At 39.6% G+C, this 16,595-nt stretch overlaps 1 protein-coding gene across 6 annotated transcripts in view; it reads left to right on the forward strand.

Moving 5' to 3' along the window:
* The window catches only part of LOC124038402 (collagen alpha-1(XXI) chain-like), a 67,123-nt gene that overhangs the window by 48,522 nt on the left and 2,006 nt on the right, over positions 1-16,595 (forward strand). For 3 of the 6 annotated variants that reach the window (XM_046354246.1, XM_046354247.1, XM_046354250.1), the window contains 12 exons: positions 4,107-4,151; positions 4,790-4,843; positions 5,037-5,090; positions 7,232-7,285; positions 7,491-7,562; positions 8,436-8,471; positions 10,302-10,346; positions 13,834-13,866; positions 13,979-14,125; positions 14,286-14,340; positions 14,426-14,620; positions 14,728-14,805. In XM_046354246.1, the coding sequence (XP_046210202.1) occupies positions 4,107-4,151; positions 4,790-4,843; positions 5,037-5,090; positions 7,232-7,285; positions 7,491-7,562; positions 8,436-8,471; positions 10,302-10,346; positions 13,834-13,866; positions 13,979-14,125; positions 14,286-14,340; positions 14,426-14,620; positions 14,728-14,805 (868 nt within the window). Of the gene's footprint in view, positions 1-4,106; positions 4,152-4,789; positions 4,844-5,036; positions 5,091-7,231; positions 7,286-7,490; positions 7,563-8,435; positions 8,472-10,301; positions 10,347-13,209; positions 13,417-13,833; positions 13,867-13,978; positions 14,126-14,285; positions 14,341-14,425; positions 14,621-14,727; positions 14,806-16,595 lie in introns of those variants that run through there. The other 3 variants (XR_006839351.1, XM_046354248.1, XM_046354249.1) reach the window with 3 other exon arrangements.

Here is a 16,595-nt window from a genome sequence, read left to right on the forward strand (position 1 = left end):
AATTATATAAAGCAGCCCGTGTAATCATCTGCCAGAGAGTAGCTACAATCGACCCGAGCCCCAAGTAATACATTTGGGCCAGATAACTGACACCGGAATCGGCCGAGCCCCAGGTAATACATTTGGGCCAGATAACTCACTCCGGAATCAGCCCGAGCTCAATCCCGCATTCTAGCCATAAGTAATACTGCCGAAGTTGGCCCAGATTCGGGCCACATGACGTCGGGCCGAGTCTGACTCTCAGCCGAGTGCCCCGACTCTCAGCCGGAATCGGCCCAGATCCACTGTCCTAGCTAGAGTTCTTTGCAGTCAAATTTCAAATCAGTAGAACAATGTAACAAAGTAAAGAGAAGGGAACAAAGGCTGTTCTTGGACACTTTCATAGATAGGCAAATAAATATAATTCCATTGGAAGAAAATACTATATGGAATGCTTTGTGTCAATATGTCCTTATCACCTTCAATGAGTCATTTAAGTGTCACAGTCACAACCTGTTCATAGAATAACACTTATCTTCCCCATATTCCATCAGTGATCCAAGAATACGTGTCACATACCATAGTTGACCATGATGTACTACTTAGCCTATTCCAAGAACATCTTTGCTGTTTTACACATACATTCCCTGTCTTATGACACATCAATGCATTTTTATTGTGTCTTAACTGATGTGGCTAATTGTTCTGATCTTTAATAAGTGATGTAATTTCCCGTGATTTGATCAATAGCATGGTCTAGGGAACAGCTTTTAATATGTTTGCAGCGTCTGAGGATTCTTGAGGGGTTATTTTGCAACATGTTTCCATGTTCTTTTTACAATCCCCTCAAGATATAGTCTCTGTCTTTTGCCAAACATCTGCCACCGTTTATCATGAAAAATGACTAAAGAGCCATTTCAAGGTAGTCTTGTTGGATATGCTCAACAATTCTAAACTGTTTATTGACTCAACTGTACATTCACAAACGTTAGGCACTTTTCCCATTAGTCCATGAACAACAAATATTGCCACGCTCAACTGCCGAACATAGATCTATCCCACTGGGAACAGACGTCAATTCAGCATCTTTTCCACGTTGGTCCAACGTCATTTCATTGAAATGACGTGGAAACAATGTTGATTCAACTACTGTGTGCCCAGTGGGACGGCTTTTAGAGTGCAAGACCGGAAGATCAGATTATGCTCTGAAGTATAACGGAATATGCAGAATTTGGCTAACATAATGTTTTGATGGTTGTGTGTTTGATAATGGAAGTCTTAGGGGTCTTAGGGGGATTACCACTGAGGTAGTGAAATGTGTGAATTTTGACCACTTTGGCATGCTAGCTACATGAAAAACATCTTAGGAATAAGAAGGTTGTGGTACAGTGTTGCATGTCGTGATATGGACAAGTAACATTGTTTTTATATAGTAGTTAGTCTACCACATGAACATCAAAGGCAAGAAAGGGAAGCATTTTAGGAAGAACAGAGGAGCATAAAGTCTGAAGAGGATGTGGTAAAAAAACAGAAAACATTTTCCAAAGCCCGGTCCTGGCACCTTCACACAGAGAAACATCTAGGAAAGCATGATTTTTTAAAGATGGTAGTTATTTAGAAATTGGCAACAAAAAAACAAGGAGCCTACCAGTGTTGAGACTGATGGAGAGGTACATACTATTGGCAAGGAAGATCAGGGATGAATGACATAATCACAAAAAGGGGAACAGACAGGTATGTAGTGTCATGTAGCTCAGTTGGTGGGGCATTGTGCTTGCAACGCCAGGGTTATGGGGGGGGGGGGGATCAGTATGAAAATGTATGTACTCGATACTGTAAGTTGCTCTGGATAAGAGCATCTGCTAAATTACTCAAATGTAATAGATTTCTGGGAAATTCTAGAGCGTCACTCAATATTAAGAAATGTAAAATGCTTCTCAATCCCTGCATGGGATGTGACATTGTTGGTTATTCTTCATTTTCCGCCAATACACCAACTACGTAAGAACGTGTTACGTCACCCATATTCGTGTAGCCTTTGAAGTTATTCTTTGTTTGAAGTGTGAAAGATATCTGTTTAAAATCTTTGAAAAGGAGGACATGTTTTCAACAGATAATATACATGCAGCTATGAACATACGTCGATCATACTTGAAAAAGGAGACCTAGTCGTCTCTGGGACTACTTAAAGATGACGTATCAACTGACCTTGGCCTGTACACAATATTTTGTCTTTGGCCTCATCTTGCACCAGGGTTAGACCACAGTGAATTATCAGGGATATTGGGTATCACTAAATGTAGTAGGCCTTGTTTAGTATTTCCATAAACATGGCATATTTGTTCACTACACACATGCTTCTTATTATAAACTCCAGATTTGTTACACTGAGTGGTCAGATAAAGTGGGTAAGCTTGCATGGAACTGGAATGCATCCATTCCACTTCATGAAACTTATCCTCGAGTATTTGAAACACCTATTATTGATATCAATTAGTAGTAACTTGGCTAAAGTCTTTTTTGGACTGTCACTATTAATTTAAAACCATCTACTGTATATACAGTGTTTTTTTTTATTAGCTTTGAGGTATGAGACTTTATGTCCTAATGACTCTGAAAGTGTCCAAGTTAAATTTTCCATGTCCAAATGACTGATTATATCCAAGTGAAAACTATTGTGAGCAGAGAACACTTATAGGTGCACATAAACATGTATTTTCTCTATACAAACTTTATGATTCCTCTCAACGTAGTGTATTTCTTGGACAACAAACCTATTTGTACTATTAGGTTTATCTTGTTTAGGAGTCAACCAGCTTGTTTAGGAGTCAACCAGCGACCTGTATGCTCTAATCGGCTGGCCCTCGATACATATTCGTCGCCAGACCCATTGGCTCCAGGTCATCTACAAGTCCATGCTAGGTAAAGCTCCGCCTTATCTCAGTTCACTGGTCACGATGGCAACACCCACCCGTAGCACGCGCTCCAGCCTAATTTGGCCGCCTTTCCTTCCAGTTCTCTGCTGCCTGTGACTGGAACGAATTGCTAAAATCGCTGAATTTGGAGACTTTTATCTCCCTCACCAACTTTAAACATCTGCTATCTGAGCAGCTAACCGATCGCTGCAGCTGTACATAGTCCATCGGTAAATAGCCCACACAATTTACCTACCTCATCCTCATACTGTTTATATTTATTTACTTTTCTGCTCTTTTGCACACCAGTATCTCTACCTGCACATGACCATCTGATCATTTATCACTCCAGTGTTAATCTGCTAAATTGTAATTATTCACCTACCTCTTCATGCCTTTTGCACACAATGTATATAGATGTTTTTATTTTTAAAAATTTTTGTACTGTGTTATTGACTTGTTTATTGTTTACTCCATGTATAACTCTGTGTTGCTGTCTGTTCATACTGCTATGCTTTATGTTGGCCAGGTCGCAGTTGTAAATGAGAACTTGTTCTCAACTAGCCTTCCTGGTTAAATAAAGGTGAAATAAAAAATTTATATAAAATCAATCAGCATTTTATGAAAAGATAAACAAAGGATTAACACACACATACTGTATATTATATAGATTGGTATAATAATCTCTCTGATGCATTATAAATACAATGAGATTTTAAGACGCTGTCTTCCTGTCCATTCATTGTGATACCCAATGATACAGTATATAGTACCACTGTTCTCTGCATTAGGGCTGTATTTGCATTTGTTTTAACAACATCCTGTGGAAGCCATTAAACTGGCTGGCTGATAAAGCAAGCGAAGCTCAGGGGAAAGACATTTTATATGTGATTAATCCAGACTCTCAGAAGAAACTAAACAAAACCATACATCTGTGAACCATGTATGTTAGCTACATTAGAGGGGGAGGAAACTCTTAACTGTCTGCCTTTCATCTATATAATGTATTGAATACAAATGCATTGAATACAATTGTAATGTATAGGCTAATATCATGGTAAGTGAAATGTGACATTGTGTGCTGTCATATAGAGTAAGGGCGGCAGGTAGCCTAGTGGTTAGAGCCCGTAACCGAAAGGTTGCTGGTTCAAATTTCCAAGGTGAAAAATCAGCAAGGCACTTAACCCTAATTTGCTCTGTCTTTGTTTCCAGGGTTTGCCTGGCGTGCCTGGAAACGTAGGCCAGAGTGGAACTAAGGTGAGCTCCTGTTATTATCATAAAGGTCTGCTCATATCAGGACATGCCCATACTGTCCAGTAAATTGATATTATGGTGTTTTAAATAAAAACATAGATTCAAAGTCACAATCTTCTTTCCAAGTTAATGCAAGTTAATACATTAGCAAACATTTTGTGCTTGCAAGAAAGGCTATGTTATTGTGCTTCTCTATTGTACATTCCCTTGTTCTATGTCTAAAACTATGAATGAACATTATGCTGTGTTCAACCACAGTTTACATGCACCGTTATAAAGTATAGACTAAGATAAAGGAATATAATTAAGTGTTTTTAATGGCTTTTGGAAAATGCACAAATCATTTTTGGATTACTGAAATTTGAAAATACTTCAGCCAAGTGCACAAAGAAGAACATTTTTAAAAGTATGGGGACTCAATATTTTATTCCCATAACATCAGACTTTTATAAACTATGGTTTGAGTTTTGATATTAAAATGCATAAATAATGTTTAATGAAGCTGTCATGTGACATATAGAAAGAAAACACATGTAATCAATGAAGAAAGTACTCTTTTTCAGAATTGGCAAACCTTTGCACGAAATTACAATATAAAAAGGTTACTGCATATGTTATTAATTCTATCATTATAATTACAGGGTGAAGCTGGTTGGTCAGGACTGAAAGGTGCCAAAGGTTCAACTGGAACATCTGTAAGTTGGCTGCAGTCAATAGATAGTTTAATGTTGTCCAAATGTATTCAGGATCACACTTACAGTAGTATATGTGTCTTAAATATGTATTGACATAGTGCTAAGTCATTTTCACACTTACTCAATGACAACAAATGTCTAGAGATACGGGGGATATTTAAATTGATGTTGTTTTATTGTTTTTCTTCTTGAGGGTGATAATGGCTTTCCTGGAGAACCTGGATCATCAGGGCGACCTGGACCTACGGTAACAGTCATTTTTCTTCTGTTCAAGAAATTTAACGTGCTGTGAACAAACCCTTTCAGGGATGATGTCAATTGTATTTTGCCCAATGTCCATGTGAATACTATTTGCAGAAATAGTCAAATGTACTTTCATGGGGTTCTAGGCTGAGAAAATCTCAATAGTAAATAGCAATAGTAAAGATCTGCACACTAAATTGCTCAAACACATACCTTTATTACACCATTAGCATTGAAACGTTGTGAACCAATGAAGGTACAGTATGTGTGGAGCAATTTGAGTGTTGTGACCCTACCTTACTGGTACTGTGTCAGGGAATGTACTCCCCAGACATGCAACACCACCACTAGAGGCAGTGATGACCACACAGAGCAACTGTAAAACCCTGAATGATATTGAGTATTAGTATGAAATCCCAAATACTGCTGAGCAGTGGTATGAAATCCCAAATACTGCTGAGCAGTGTTATAAAATCCCAAATACTGCTGAGCAGTGTTATACAATCCCAAATACTGCTGAGCAGTGTTATAAAATCCCAAATACTGCTGAGCAGTGTTATAAAATCCCAAATACTGCTGAGCAGTGTTATAAAATCCCAAATACTGCTGAGCAGTGTTATAAAATCCCAAATATTGCTGAGCAGTGTTATAAAATCCCAAATACTGCTGAGCAGTGTTATAAAATCCCAAATACTGCTGAGCAGTGTTATACAATCCCAAATACTGCTGAGCAGTGTTATAAAATCCCAAATATTGCTGAGCAGTGTTATAAAATCCCAAATACTGCTGAGCAGTGTTATAAAATCCCAAATACTGCTGAGCAGTGTTATAAAATCCCAAATACTGCTGAGCAGTGTTATAAAATCCCAAATACTGCTGAGCAGTGTTATAAAATCCCAAATACTGCTGAGCAGTGTTATAAAATCCCAAATACTGCTGAGCAGTGTTATAAAATCCCAAATACTGCTGAGCAGTGGTATGAAATCCCAAATACTGCTGAGCAGTGTTATAAAATCCCAAATACTGCTGAGCAGTGTTATAAAATCTCAAATACTGCTGAGCAGTGTTATACAATCCCAAATACTGCTGAGCAGTGTTATAAAATCCCAAATACTGCTGAGCAGTGTTATAAAATCCCAAATACTGCTGAGCAGTGTTATAAAATCCCAAATGCTGCTGAGCAGTGTTATACAATCCCAAATACTGCTGAGCAGTGTTATAAAATCCCAAATACTGCTGAGCAGTGTTATAAAATCCCAAATACTGCTGAGCAGTGTTATACAATCCCAAATACTGCTGAGCAGTGTTATAAAATCCCAAATACTGCTGAGCAGTGTTATAAAATCCCAAATACTGCTGAGCAGTGTTATACAATCCCAAATACTGCTGAGCAGTGTTATAAAATCCCAAATGCTGCCGGCTGCATTACCTCATCTGTCCTTACAAGGCGGATTTTATAGTTGCACTGTGAATATCAGTCCCTTGTCTATTGGTGTGTGAAATTAGTTCCTCAGTGTTATTATTGATGCATATAGTTTTGCTTGGGTTAGGGTTGAAATATTCCAACCAGGATTTCTAGAAAACGAAGGAATTTATTGAAAGTTCCTGGAATTTTGCAACCCTAGCTTGGGTTAGCATTTTCTACATGGATATAAGTTCTAGCGAGTATGTTGTTTAGAGCGGTGCCATGGCTATACTAGTGATGCCAAATTAAGTGGTGGTCCAAGCCTACAGTGCTACTATTGCCTTCGTCAGTGGAATTTTGGGATGGAAATCAAAAGCGGTCTGTTTCTCTGATCTCCGACTCTCTGTCTCCCAGTCACTTTTTATTAGCTGATCTCGCATTAACGAGAGCCAATGTGTATTAGTTAATGGCACAGGGGTGAAATAGTAGTTTATGGACATGAGCAGTGTTTTCATATTCATGGATTCGTTTCAGACAGCAGTTATTGGAACACATTTGTTTAGAAAAATCAATTGTCGCCTAAAACTCTAATGCTGATTATGAGCTTTTATTTTTTCCCACAGCAGTATTTTATGATTTAAAAGCAGAATTGTATTTCCATATCAGTATCTACTGTGGATTGTGTGCTATGTCTTACTATAGAATTCCGCCTTTAATTAATTACATTTTTTCAAATAAAGGGCAACAAAGGTGAAAGTGGACTACCAGGTCAACCAGGGGTTACCGGACCAGAGGTCAACATTTAACATTTCATATCTGTTGATTATGCCTATTGTGAATGTAAATAGACAGTAAAGGTGATACATGACATAATTTAGAACTGTTTACAGTACGATGTAAGCTACAGAACGTCTAAAGGACGAAGTGTCCTTACCATGTTCTTACCATATGTTCTTACTATGTACAGTATGATGCTTGATTGAATGAATGTTATTCCAGGGCATGTCAGGTGACCCTGGAATAGCAGGTCAGCCAGGACACCCAGGAATGCCAGGCTTGACAGGACCTAAGGTATTTACAGGCTCCTACAAAATCACTCTTAACTGCCGGGAAAATACTGTGTCTTGAAAGTTTGATACGGATTTACCTGTGTGTAGGCTTATTTAGCAATTACTGATATTATTGAAATGAGCAATTATAGTCATTTTAACTAAATGTTCAGTTCAAAGAGGATCTCACATCCTTTTGAAATTGATATAAATGTTTTCTTCTTCTGAGACGCAGTGTAACGATTGAGCTGGGATTGAGCATTAGGAATGTTTTCTGCAAATGTTTTCAGTGTTGCCATCCCAATCACATTTTGTTTATTTAATGAGAGAGGAAAAATACTGACGTTGCATTTTGATTAAGAATTAGGAGCCAGAAACCTAATTTATGGTGAGCTGTGTTTCCAGATTCACCTCCATTAACTTCAATAAAGAATATTAATTTATACTACAGCAAACAAGCAAGTCTTTCATGGGATGAAATAAATAAATTACCCCAAGGACTGCAATTTACAGGTGCGGGTTAATCGAATGCAGTAAAATTCATAATTGATCTATAACAGTATTGTTTACAGGAACTGTTTCAGACATTTTGAGACAATAGTTTACCATTTCAGAAATATCATAAACAGTACTTTTTAGTTTGTCTTTCATTTCATTTCTACCACTTCAGGACAAGTTGCAATCTTACTACAAAATATCTGAAAAAACAAGTGAAACACTACAAGAGGCTTGTAATAATGTTGAACATACTGTCATCTGTCATATCCATAGCATGTGTCATGGATGTGGTGCAGTATGTGGGTATTGAAGTTGAAACATTTGTAATCGTAACTCTATATTCTCCCACTGCCCATAAGAATAACATGTGATTGCGGTGTCGTTTCTATCTCACCAGGGAAAAAGGGGAGATCCAGGTGAACGAGGAGGGGAGGTATTCATAACATTTAATTAGGGTTTTCTTATGTAACACCTGATGATATTTCAAACCCATTCGCAACACCTGAGGCTTTGGATGGAGCGTCTGTCCTCATGTTCCAGACATTTCAAGTATTCAGTTTGATTGCATTTTGCCATGTTGCTCAGACCAAGAGAACAAATTATGGTATACAGCAAAGAATGAAAGTGAACATACTGTAACTGTAGCACATATTGAAAATGTAAATGTACTTATGGACCAGAGATTGCTTGGGAAAACATAAATAGAGGTTGCTACATTTTCCATTTACAAAAGACTAATCGGATGCTCGGTTCACTACCTCCTTCCAAATGTGGTTGCTTTCATTTAGCCAGAGTGGAATCATGTTGAACAGCCTCTTAATTAATTTAATGTCATGGAAAACAGGGACAGCTATGATATTTGTGGGAAAAACTAGGAAGCATACCGAGTCAATTGACAATGTCACCACAGGACTGCGGTTAAGAAGTCACTTGGACTGAGTCTCTGGATGTAAAATATCCATTAAACTGACTGTCATGGACATAGAGTTGAAGTCGGAAGTTTACATACACCTTAGTCAAATACATTTAAAATCAGCTTTTCACAATTCTTGACATTTAATCCTTGTAAAAATTCCCTGTCTTAGGTCAGTTAGGATCACCACTTTATTTTAAGAATGTGAAATGTCAGAATAAGAGTAGAGAGAATTATTTATTTCAGCTTTTATTTCTTTTATCACATTGCACCCCCGCAACATGATGCTGCCACCCCCGTGCTTCATGGTTGGGTTGGTGTTCTTTGGCTTGCTAGCCTCCCCCATTTACCTCCAAACATAACGATGGTCATTATGGCCAAACAGTTCTATTTTTGTTTCATCAGACCAGAGGACATTTCTCCAAAAAGTATGATCTTTATCCGCATGTGCAGTTGCAAAACGTAGTCTGTCTTTTCTATGGCGGTTTTGGAGCAGTGGCTTTTTCCTTGCTGAGCGGCCTTTCAGGTTATGTCGATATAGGACTCGTTTTACTGTGGATATAGATACTTTTGTACCTGTTTCCTCCAGCATCTTCACAAGGTCCTTTGCTGTTGTTCTGGGATTTATTTGCACTTTTCGCACAAAAGTACTTTCATCTCTAGGAGACAGAACGCGTCTCCTTCCTGAGCGGTATGACGACTGCGTGGTCCCATCGTGTTTATACATGCGTACTATTGTTTGTACAGGTGTTTGGAAATTGCTCCCAAGGATTAACCAGACTTGGGGAGGTCTACAAAATGTTTTCTGAGGGCTTGGCTAATTTCTTTAGATTTTCCCATTATGTCAAGCAAAGAGGCACTGAGTTTGAAGGTAGGCCTTGAAATACATCCACAGGTACACCTCCAATTGACTCAAATTATGTCAATTATCCTATCAGAAGCTTGACATAATTTTCTGGAATTTTCCAAGCTGTTTAAATCGTGATACAGTGAATTATAAGTGAAATAATCTGTCTGTTAACAATTGTTGGGAAAATGACTTGTCATGCACAAAGTAGATGTCCTGACCGACTTACCAGAACTATAGTTTGTTAACAAGAATTCTGTGGAGTGGTTGAAAAATGAGTTTTAATGACTCCAACCTAAGTGTATGTAAACTTCTGACTTCAACTGTAGCAACAACCTTTCCTTAAAATCTCATTCTAAAATCATGAATGGAAATTTTAAAACTGTTCTGAAGGACAATGACTTGATTATTGAAGACCTTACATTTAATCACAAGCAAAAATTACAAAAACATTGTACGACTAAAAACAAACACCATAATTGCTAGTTGAATTTTCTCTACAGGGATTAGAAGGTGAAAAGGGAGATATGGGGATTCCAGGTAATCATGTAAGTTGCACTTCCTATGATTACAGTGCATTTGAAAAGTATTCAGACCCCTTGGCTTTTTCCACATTTTGTTACGTTACAGACTTATTCTAAAATGGATTAAATTGTTTTCTCCCCTCATCATTCTATACTTAATACCCCATAATGAAAAAGCAAAGGCAGGTTTTTCGAAATGCTTGCAAATGTATAAAAAAACAAAAACTGAAATATCACATTTACCTTAGTTTTCAGACCCTTTACTCAGTACTTTATTGAAGCACCTTTGGCAGCAGTTAGCCTCAAGTCTTCTTGGGTATGACGCTACAAGCTTGGCACACCTGTATTTGGGGAATTTCTCCCATTCTTCTCTGCAGATCCTCTCAAGCTTAGTCATGTTGGAAGGGGAGAGTCGCTGAACAGCTATTTTCAGGTCTGTCCAGAGATGTTCGATCGGGTTCAAGTCTGGGCTCTGGCTGGGTCACTCAAGGACATTCAGACATGTCCCGAAGCCACTCCTGCATTGTCTTTGCTGTGTGCTTAGGGTCGTTGTCCTGTTGGAAGGTAAACTTTCGCCCCAGTCTGTGGTCCTGAGTGCTCTGGAGCAGGTTTTCAGTTCTCTGTACTTTGCTCTGTTCATCTTTCCCTCGATCCTAACTAGTCTCCCAGTCCCTGCCGCTGAAAAACACCCCCACAGCATGATGCTGCCACCACCATGCTTCACCGTAGGGATGGTGCCAGGTTTCCTCCAGACGTGACGCTTGTCATTCAGGCTAAAGAGTTCAATGATGGTTTCATCAGACCAGAGAGTCTTGTTTCCCATGGTCTGAGAGTCCTTTAGGTGCCTTTTGGCAAACTCCAAGCGGGTTGTCATGTGCCTTTTACTGAGGAGTGGCTTCAGTCTGGCCACACTACCATAAATACCTGATTGGTGGAGTGCTGCAGAGATGGTTGTCCTTCTGGAAGATTCTCCCATCTCCTCAGAGGAACTCTGGAACTCTGTTAGAGTGATCATCGGGTTCTTGGTCATCTCCCTGACCAAGGCCCTTCTCCAAGGCCCGATTGTTCAGTTTTGCTGGGCGGCCAGCTCTAGGAAGAGCCTTGGTGGTTCTTCTTCCATTTAAGAACGATGTAGGCCGCTGTGTTCTTGGCAACCTTCGATGCTGCAGGAATTTTTGGGGTACCCTTCCCTAGATCTGTGCCTCAACACAATCCTGTCTTGGAGCTCTACAAACAGTTCCTTCAACCTCATGGTTTGGTTTTTGCTCTGACATGCACTGTCAACTGTAGGACCTTATATAAATAGGTGTGTGGTTTCCAAATCATGTCCAATCAATTGAATTTACCACAGGTGGACTCCAAGTTGTAGAAACATCTCAAGGATGATCAATGGAAACATGTTGCACCTGAGCTCAATTTGGAGTCACATAACAAAGGGACTGAATACTTACGTAAATTCTAAAAACCCAATATTGCTTTGTCATTATGGGGTATTTTGTGTAGTTTGATGAGGAAAAAAAATAATTTTGTCCATTTTAGTATACGGCTATAACATAACAAAATGTGGAAAAAGTCAAGGGGTCTGAATACTTTCAAATTGCACCATATATCAATGATTGAATTATGGCTTTATTATAAAAGTATTTTATCCAATTGGACAGTTGATTGGCCAGTTGCCTCGGAAGCCCAGTTACACAGTACTTAATGCTTGCAAATGCTATGATTTGTGAAACTGTTCTAACCACATTAGGGATTCTTCCATAGCCTACACTACAGGTCAAAAGTATTAGAACACTTACTCATTCAAGGGGTTTTCTTTATTTTTTACTCCTTTCTACATTGTAGAATATTAGTGAAGACATCAAAACTATGAAATAACACACATGGAATCATGTAGTAAGCAAAAAAGTGTTAATCAAATCAAAATAGATTTTATATTTGAGATTTTTCAGATAGCAAATCTTTGCCTTGATGACAGCTTTGCACACTCTTGGCATTCTCTCAACCAGCTTCATGAGGTAGTCACCTGGAATGCATTTCAATTAACAGGTGCTTGTTCTTAAAAGTTAATTTGTGGAATTCCTTTCCTTAATGCGTTTGAACCAATCAGTTGTGTTGTGACAAGGTAGGGGGTATACAGAAGATTGCCCTATTTGGTAAAAGACCAAGTCCATATTATGGAAAGAACATCTCAAATAAGCGAAGAGAAATGATAGTCTATCATTACTTTAAGACATGAAGGTCAGTCAACATGGAACATTTCAAGAAGTTTGAAAGTTTCTTCAAGGGCAGTCGCAAAAACCATCAGTTGCTATGATGAAACTAGCTCTCATGAAGACCGCTACAGGAATGGAAGACCCAGAGTTACCTCTGCTGCAGAGGATAAGTTCATTAGAGTTACCAGCCTCAGAAATTGCTGCCCAAATAAATGCTTCAGAGTTGAAGTAACAAACACATCTCAACATCAACTGTTCAGAGGAGACTGTGTGAATCAGGCCTTCATGGTCAAATTGCTGCAAAGAAACCACTACTAAAGGACACCAATAATAAGAAGAGACTTGCTTGGGCCAAGAAACACGAGCAGTGGACATTAGACCGATGGAAATTTGTCCTTTTGTCTGGAGTCCAAATTGGAGATTTTTGGTTCTAACCGCTGTGTCTTTGTGAGACGCGGTGTGAGTGAATGGATGATCTCCACATGTGTATTTCCCACTGTAAAGCATGGAGGAGGAGGTGTTATGGTGTGGGGGTGCTTTGCTGGTGACACTGTCTGTGATTTACTTAGAATTCAAGGCACACTTAACCAGCATGGCTACTACATAATTCTGCAGCGATACGCTATCCCATCTGGTTTGCACTTAGTCCCACTATCATTTGTTTTCAACAGGACAATGACCCAAAACACACTTCCAGGCTGTGTTACCAAGAAGGAGAGTGATGGAGTGCTGAGTCAGATGACATGGCCTCCACAATCCCCCAACTTCAACCAAATCGAGACGGTTTGGGAAGAGTTGGAACGCAGAGTAAAAGAAAAGCAGCCAGCAAGTGCTCAGCATATGTGGGAACTCCTTCAAGACTTGTAAAAGAATTCCAGGTGAATCTGGTTTAGAGAATGCCAAGAGTGTGCAAAGCTTTCATCAAGGCAAAGGGTGGCTATTTGAAGAATCTCAAATATAAAATATATTTTGTGTTATATGTGTTATTTCATAGTTTTCATGTCTTCACTATTATTCTACAATTTAGAAAATAGTACAAATAAAGAAAACCCTTGAATGAGTAGGTGTTCTAAAACTTTTGACCAGTAGTGTATATAATTCATAACTAAGAATATTTTCCTCGTCACAATGTATTAATTTCATATTGTAGACTAGCACTGACTATGTTGCAATACACTCATGTAGTGGAATTGGATTGGAAATGTGGTAGTATGGGAACAACTCTCAAATTGAGTTGTGAATTGAATTGTAATTAAGCAACATTACTAATCAGCCATCATTACTTTGATTAATAGGGCTCTAATGGCTCATCGGGACAAAAAGGGGGGGTAAGTCTGTCATTGACTTCTGTAAGTTGCTGTAGCCCTGAATAGCCAAGCATTCGTCCTCATCTAGAGTATGGCATTGTGTGTACTTATACTATGCTCTTGTGCATGCTAGAAAGGGACAACAGGAGACCCCGGTCAGAGGGGACTGGGAGGTCACCAAGGCCAGCCAGGAATATCAGGGCAGACAGGCCCGTCTGGGCCTCGAGGACAGAGTGGTGACGTTGGGCCTGCTGGGCCACCTGGACTAGAGGGTAAACCTGTATGTAACCCACCAGTACACTCACCACCATGCATGGTCTCACATTCAACTGCTCATTTATCAACAATCATCATAATTGATCCAACAATGTCTATGCCGTTTGTATGAATTGATTGAGACATTTTTGCATGATGCCATCAATCATGTCACATCTCCACAGGGAAGGGAGATGTCCAAGCAAATCATTCAGCAAATATGCAGAGAGGTACTTAGATGTGAGTATTGATCATGTTTGATAATTGCTATATTCTCTATACTGCACCTATATCTCAGCCCCCCTCCATTGTGTTTTTATCCCAGTGGAGATGCCTTCGCTACTTCTCAGTAACCAGCAGCAAAGTCACTGTGACCACTGCCAAAGCCTTGACGGGACTCCCGGAGTACCAGGCCCTGTTGGGCCCCAGGGATCAAGGGGCTTTACTGGGAACCCTGGTTCCATTGGACAGCCGGGCCATCCAGGTCGACCTGGGCGTCCTGGGATGTGTGGCTTGAAAGGTCGGACTCAATTAATCTGTGCAGTATGTACGGGTAAACAGTCAAGTAGAACGTAAGTAAACATTGGCTTTGTACTGGAACACATTGCATTCTATTTGTGTTTCCAGGAGATCCAGGAATAAAGGGGGAGAAGGGGAGTCAAGGAAGAGCAGATATTGGAGATCCGGGAACACCAGGGTCTCCAGGTAAAATATAAATATGAAATATATTTACTCCATATGGTATGCTACCGCACATCGAATTTTATATAATGTGCATTCGGAAAGTATTCAGACCCCTCAACTTTTTCCACATTTTGTTGGTTACAGTCTTATTCTAAAATGTATTAAATAAAAATATCATCAGTCTACACACAATACCCCATAAAAACAGAAATGCCTTATTTACACAAGTATTCAGACCCTTTGTTATTAAAATCAAAATTGAGCACAGGTGCATCCTGTTTCCATTGATCATCCTTGAGATGTTTCTACAACTTTGTTGGAGTCTACTTGTGGTAAATTCAATTGATTGGACATGATTTGGAAAGGCACACACCTGTCTATATAAGGTCCCACAGTTGACAGTGTATGTCAGAGCAAAAACCAAGCCATGAGGTCGAAGGAATTGTCCGTAGAGCACCGAGACAGGATTGTGTTGAGGCACAGATCTGGGGAAGGATACTACAAACATTGCTGCACCATTGAAGGTTGCCAAGAACACAGTGGCCTACATCGTTCTTAAATGGAAGAAGTTTAGAACCACCAAGACTCTTCCTAGAGCTGGCCACCCGGCCAAACTGAGCAATCGGATGAGAATGGCCTTGGTCAGGGAGGTGACCAAGTACCTGATGGTCACTGACAGAGCTCTAGAGTTCCTTTGTGGAGATGGGAGAACCTTCCAGAAAGACAACCATCTCTGCTGCACAACCCAGTCAGAGCATTATGGTAGAGAGGCCGGACTGAAGCCTCTCCTCAGTAAAAGGCACATGACAGCCCGCTTGGAGTTTCCAAAATGCACCTAAAGGACTCTCAGACCATGAGAAACAAGATTCTCTGTTCTGATGAAACCAAGATTGAACTCTTTGGCCTGAATGCCAAGCATCACATCTGAAGGAAATCTGGCACCCTCCCGAAGGTGAAGCATGTTGTTGGCAGCATCATGCTGAGGGGATGTTTTTCAGCGGTAGGGACTGGGAGACTAGTCAGGATCGAGGGAAAGATGAACAGAGTAAAGTACAGAGAGATCCTTGATGAAAACCTGCTCCAGAGTGCTCAGGACCTCAGACTGGGGTGAAGGTTTACCTTCCAACAGGACACCGACTCTAGTCACACAGCCAAGACAGACAAGGCAGGAGTGACTTCAGGACAAGTCTCTGAATGTCCTTGAGTGGCCCAGCCAGAGCCCAGACATGAACCCGATCTAACATCTCTGGAGAGACCTGAAAAAAGCTGTGCCACGACACTCCCTAGAGTGGGAGAAACTCCCCAAATACAGGTGTGCCAAGCTTGTTGCATCATACCCAAAAAGACTCCAGGCTGTAATCGCTGCCAAAGTAATTGCTGTGTTTGAACAAAGTACTAAATAAAGGTTCTGAATACTTCTGTAAATGTTATATTTCTGGGTTTAAAAAATAAATAATTTTCTAACATTTCTAAAAACCTGTTTTTGCTTTGTCATTATGGGGTATTGTTTGTCGATTGATGAAGAAAAAAAACTATTAATCCATTTTAGAACAAGGGTGTAACATAACAATATGTGGAAAAAGTCAAGGGGTCTGAATACTTTCCAATTGCACTGTATGTAATATCATTATTTCTACTTGGTTAGTCAAGATAGAAATGAAATCAGTACAATTATTTTAATATTGATGCGTCTTGGTCACTGCACAGTGTTCCAATCATGTCCTCAGTCCAAGCTGTTTGAGAGCACTTTCTGGGTGTCATTTCATGTCTATTGCAACCTGTTTTCAGAGCAGTATGCAGATAAACACACT

The sequence above is a fragment of the Oncorhynchus gorbuscha genome, linkage group LG06 (genome assembly GCF_021184085.1).
Source record: "Oncorhynchus gorbuscha isolate QuinsamMale2020 ecotype Even-year linkage group LG06, OgorEven_v1.0, whole genome shotgun sequence".
NCBI lineage: Eukaryota > Metazoa > Chordata > Actinopteri > Salmoniformes > Salmonidae > Oncorhynchus > Oncorhynchus gorbuscha.